A 6,178-nucleotide genomic window follows, 5' to 3' on the forward strand; every position below is an offset into this window, starting at 1 on the left:
ATTATTATTATTATTATCCAAAATCTTGTTCTTTTTGCTTAAATGTTGTCTGCCATTCACCTCGGGTTGACCCAGACAGGCAGGGTCTGAAGGTCGCCTCCGAAATTATGGAAATTGTGTCAATGGGATCGTAAACACACCGAACAACCAGCGAAAAAACCTCCATCATCTTCAATCAAACTACGCCCTTATTGCATCGAGCATTCATTTCTACTCAGTTTGGTTTTATTTGTTTGAGTAAAGAGAGGCAGGTCGACGAAATAATGGTCTTTTAGTGCTGGGGAAAAAAGGGAGACAGACAGACAAAAACAATAGAGGGAAAGTAAAGAAGTAAGACCCAGCAGTGGGGCCCCCAACCACCCTCACTCAGTGTGGTGCTTATTTTATTTTAACATGGCAGGAGCGGGGTTATTACAGAGAGGAATTTTGGGATGATGAAAAAACTGAATGACAAAATTGGTTGCATATAAAAGTGGTACATGTAGATCGTCAATATCAATGGATTGGGGAATCCCGAAAAGATGCAAAACAGGGTAATTAAGCTGACTCGATGGTGGCAGACGGTACAGAGGTGCTAAACTGTTATTTACGAAGTCGATATCGTCTGTCAAGGTAGACCTTGGAATTTATAACTTCCAAAAATGGAACTCTTATTATAATATAAGTGATATTGACATTCACCATTGTAGGTTTTCAAGTTGTTTTACAAGTTAATAATGATATAAAATTATATCTCTACTTTGTTCTCTATCATTACAAATCTTTTCGGAAGACCACAATTGATGTCTAGACAATTTATTTTAGTCAAAGAATTAGAACGTTTTGCTCTCAAAATGAACGACGGAAAAGAGAGGAGCTTTTCTCTTAATCTCAAACCCCTGAAGTGTTTTCGATAATTCTACAGCCCTTTGTTACTGGATAAACTAAGGTATAGAGGTATTGAATGGGTTTTAACAATATTATTTCAATGTGTGTGTCGTTGTGGTAAAATCAGCTGCTCGTCAAAATAATGAAATTTAAAAAAAAACCCACATTTTTCTTGTCAATTTTTTTCTGCTCAATACCTCTTACATCCATTTAGAACACATGTGTTTGTGTGGATTTTTACCGGAAAACGTTGATAAAAGACACACAAAATGTACTTTTGCATTTTCCATGGACACTCAAGCTTTGGAAGTCACCCGACATTGCCAGCCATTTTTTCGCTAATGTTTCCTCTTACATTAGGCGATCCCTACTTCCTTCAATCACAAATAACTCGGTTTCTAGTCTATATAACATATGGATATTGTTTCCATCAAAAGCAAGACAAATTAACAAGCTCCAAGATAAATAACTCTATATTATATGCCAAAACAAAAAACTGACGAACACCTGATTTCACCACGTCGTGACGCCTGTCCTTTAATTATCGTCTCTAGCCAGCCTCTTAGTAAATGATGGTAAAATATGTTTTTCTAATGTGTTTTTTTAAATGTAGGTGTTTTACGCCCCCATCCACACAATAAAGATAATTTAGGAGCTGGGCTTCAACCTTATTGTGAAGGCCACCCCGGATCAGAGGGATACAACGTCCAGCTAGCAGGAAAGACTGAGAGAGATGCTTGATAAAGATAGCAATTCTCACCACACGGGAATCGAACTCGGATCTCCTGCGTGCGACAGACCTCCTGCCTACCAACAGCTACTTCCAGCTCTATACAAACTCGGCATCGGGAGTTTGGTTTTTTCCCACCCTTTACCCATAGTTCTATGTAATACATGGTCGAAGCTTTTAAATAATAATAATAATAATAATAATAATAATAATAATAATAATAATAATAATAATGATAATAATGATAATGATAATAATAATAACAATAATAATAACAACAACAACAATAATAATAGTAATAATAATAATAATAATGATGATGATGATGATGATGATGATGATGATGATGATGATGATGATGATGATGATGATGATGATGATGATGATGATGATGATGATGAAGATAATGATAATAACAACAACAATAATAATAATAATAATAATAGTAATAATAATAATAATAATGATAATAATAATAATGATAATAATAATAATGATAATGATAATGATAATGATAATAATAACAATGGTAATGATAATGATACTATGTACAAGGAGAGGTAATAAATGTTGAAGGCGGATAGGGTGGGACACATTGAAAGAACGAATGAGAAGGGCAGGGGGGAGGAAGGGAGGGTATGTTTAGGAAGAGGAATAACATGTGGAGGGTTTCTTTTGGGGGAGGGGAGGGGGGGCAAGAAGGCTCGGGGTTTTCAATGTGATGTCACTCATATTCACTTACTAACATCGGGTAGTGGGAAAGGAGCACATACATGTATAACTGTTCTTAATTAAACAGTGTCTCATAATTTATGGTTCAGCGAAAAAGGAGAAAACAGATCTAAGCTTAGTCTAGCTATCTCCATAATATTGACTCTACTAGTCCCAAGCACTATTATTGTAATACTACTTGACGTCCCGCTGCGTTATTGACGTAGCACACTTTCCTTCAGAATGCAAGGGTTCTCACTCCATTTTCCCGAGAACTGAGTCACACACCACACATCACTGACACAAATGCCCTGCTCACTGTGTTAAAGGCTTGAAACTATCAGACCCGTTCTTTTTTTCAGTGTTGACACTCAACAATTAATACAGTATAAAAACATTTCAGCTGTGAGAGTGAATCTTTGAATCCTATTTTCTCAAAACTATGCGTCATAGAGTTAGAAACCTGTCATTCTAAATAGGCAATAATTTTGTGTTGTTATCGTGTTTTTGAGTCACTCGAGCAAATCGATCACAGATTTTTCTCAATGTGTAAATAATATAAAAGTGCAAGAAATTACACATCCCCAATGCCTCGTAGCAGATTCAGCCTTTTTCACATTTCTGTTTTCATGTCAAATCTTATGACAGATTCAAGCATTTTTACATTTCCGCTTCCATGTCAAATTCTGTGATTACTACTTCGAGTAAGCCACTGTGCTGTAGTCGGTTGGTAAATTAGCCGATACGCGAAAGTTAGGGGTTCAAACCAAACATGTATCCAAACAGGGCTGATTCCACACTGACTCAAATCAGTGTATGTGTACGTGTGTGTGTATGGGGGGAGGGGGGGCGGATGTGTGTGGGTGTTTGAACAAGTTTATTGGACGTTTTTTTAACTGTCCGTACTCAAGCATGTACTAGAGAGAGAGAGAGAGAGAGAGAGAGAGAGAGAGAGAGAGAGAGAGAGAGAGAGAGAGAGAGAGACAGAGGAGAGAAGAAAGAGTGTGGGGAGAGATTTAGATAAGAGAAAGAGAAGCGAAAGAGAGAAAGCAGGGTAGAAAGAAAAAGATGGTTTAAAAAAGGATCATTACTAGAATCTATGATGCTCGTATAATGTGTACTAGTATGATTTAAAGCGAACGGAGCACTTTTTTGTTGGAAATGCGCTATATAATATTATACTGAAACTTGTTATTGTTAATTTGCTATTTTCTACAAGTCGACTAAACTCAGCTATAGCCCGCGTGTCCACCAAACCAGAAACCATCCGATTAATGCCGCATTCCAATCGACCCGACTTTTGCTGTGAGATCGTTTTTGTGGACAGAGGGAAGCAAAATAATTATCTCTTACGGCTAAGGTTAAAAATAATCGGTGCCCTATTTCAACTACCAATTTGCGGAGAGACAGGTGACATATGATCGGTTGGTTTCTTGTGTGGTGGACACGAGGGCTTAAAGGATGTGACGGTATACCCGGTTCCCACTGGCAAGATCGGTTTGGTTCGGTTCGGTTTGGTCGTCGGGGCAAGTCAGATTCTCCTCCATGGAGGGAATAAAAGCTACCATCGTGGCACAAACCGAAAAAAAACCCAACCCACCAACGCTGACCTTCAAGAAAAAACGCGCTTGTTTTCAAGGCGGCGAATCGGGCGATCGGTCTTGACCATCAATGATTTATTTATAGAGGCACCAGCCATCCATGTCCAGGTGCTGTTTTAGCCTCTTATGGGCGATCGGTGTGAGGCAGAGGTCTTTTTATGGTGGTCACTGAATAGGTAGCCAGAAACCGAACCGAAGTGAACCGATCCTCCAATGATTTAGAAAAGTCTAGACATAAACGCGCTGGCGGTTGTGCTACTTCGGCCCCGACTCATCATCCGTCGTTTGCTTTCACCTGTCTTGACTAAGTTGGAGATGTCTGGGGCAGACGTGAAGGGTTTTGGCGGACACTGGGAGGGGGCAAGGGGGGCGGCAACTGCATCCTCTAGCCATGACGTGTCGTTCTGTGATTGGACAGTTTCTGTTTGCGCACCGGGTGTCGTCCCGTCTTCGCGCCAGGAGGCGGTGGTTGCCGGCTGGACGTAAGAGTTTTGCTCTATGGCGGTCACCGGCACAGTGGCTGGTTGGGAGGTGAGAGCGCTTGTGAGCGCAGATGGTTGGAGATTTGTTCTTCCGGCGAGTGATGTTGAGTTCGGAAAGGGTCTTCCGGATAGAGTTGAGTGTGTCGTCGCCCCCGTGCTGTCTGGATCCCTCGCCACGTGAGAGAGATTGACGTGGTGTGTGTTCACGTTAACGCCGTCACGTAAGTGGGTCAATCCTGTGTCGTCAATTGAGGTATGGACGAGAGGGGAGGAGGGGGAGGAACCGTCTCCAGAATCCTGACGTCCACAATCTGATAAACTCCTCATGTTTGGTGCAGCCATACCTTGGCGCTTGCGTCCCGAAGCGAAAGTGTTACCATCTTGTGAATCTCCAGCTATAAGACCGAAGCTCTCCTCTTCTCTTTCTCCGTCCCCTCCTCCTGATCCTCCTGATCCTCCTCTTCCTCCTCCTCCTCCCCCTCCTCCACCTCCTCCTATACCTGCCGACTTGTTATGCTCCCGTAGAACTTGACACAAATCGTTAAATCTTCTGAATTGACCTTTCGGTTTACCCAATCCGGGTAGAGCGCGGATCGAATGTTCAGTTGATGGATGGTCGTCATCTCTACAACCAGGTCCCAGCAGTGGGGTCATCGACTTCTCCCCCGTCACGCTGTCCGAGTCGATGGACGCTCCTGCGTCATCACCTGATCCGTCGTGGGACGATGACGTCAGCCTGACGTGACCTCGACGTGGCCAAAAATTGGCAAGATCACGAGACGTGGACGAGGGACAGAGACAGTCGTTGTAGTGAGAGGAACAACCGCTTGATACCGGTGGAGCGGAATCGTCCTGGACATCAGAGTCGGGCGGGTTCGGGGACGGGTATTCGTTTGGCGATGCAGGATATCCGGGTGATGTATCCGGATTCTCGCGATCCGATTCGGCACCCGCCTCTGGGTTACCGGGTGGTGTCCGAGTCTTGCCGCCGACGAATCGGAAAACGCTGAACAAAGATTTGAGCCCGAACCGCCTGGGCTGGGGTGGAGGTGTGGTGCTCTTTGATGGAATCGTTTCTACAATGATCTGTGGATGGAGATAGGAAACATACGTGAACTTTTCTCTTTTCTTTGGTTTGGAGCTTGGATCGACGACACCATGATATTCTCAAGGTTTTTTCAAATATACATGTAATTGTAAGTGTTCTATGCCACGTCAGGACAATTTAGATACTTTAGGAGACGAGCTGAATGAAATATGACATCCTAGGAGACAGATGAAGATACTGGAAAAACATTCTCTACTGGAAAAACATTCTCTCTCCTTATAGAATAGAAATACTTATAGGTAAGACTCAATATTATAGAAAGTTTTACGTCACTTTTAACACAATTTTGTCATATAATAAGTGTAGAAGATTAGATTTGTCATTAGAGAGTATCGTACTATAGAAAAGAAGGAGGAGAGATAAGGAGGATATACGCTTGATGGATAAGAAGGGGAAAACCTCACCAGAGCACGGGCAAGCCACCCACAAGTTGACCTTTACACCCCCACTGTGTGACCCAATTACAGGACTGGCCCACTAAGTGGTCAGATCAATGACGTGAAGAGGTAAGAACTTCTTCACTCTGTGCCAAAGAGGTTGCTCTGTGCTCAGACGGCTTCCAGGGGGGAGGCAGAGAGATTTGCCCGGAATTACCTCCCCTGTGCACTGTGCCCTGTGGCTTGCACGGAAAACCTATCACAACTTTACACCAGACAAATGTTTTTTAAAGAAAAAAAAA

At 42.4% G+C, this 6,178-nt stretch overlaps 1 protein-coding gene across 1 annotated transcript in view; it reads right to left on the reverse strand.

Moving 5' to 3' along the window:
• Positions 1-3,955: 3,955 nt before the first annotated feature.
• The window catches only part of LOC101850129, a 3,470-nt gene continuing 1,247 nt past the window's right edge, over positions 3,956-6,178 (reverse strand). Inside the window, exon 2 of the mRNA XM_005112077.3 lies at positions 3,956-5,477. Within this exon, the coding sequence (XP_005112134.1) occupies positions 4,128-5,477 (1,350 nt within the window). The 3' untranslated portion in view covers positions 3,956-4,127. The remainder of the gene's footprint in view (positions 5,478-6,178) is intronic.

This window comes from Aplysia californica, unplaced genomic scaffold (genome assembly GCF_000002075.1).
Source record: "Aplysia californica isolate F4 #8 unplaced genomic scaffold, AplCal3.0 scaffold01178, whole genome shotgun sequence".
In the NCBI taxonomy this organism is placed as follows: Eukaryota; Metazoa; Mollusca; class Gastropoda; order Aplysiida; family Aplysiidae; genus Aplysia; species Aplysia californica.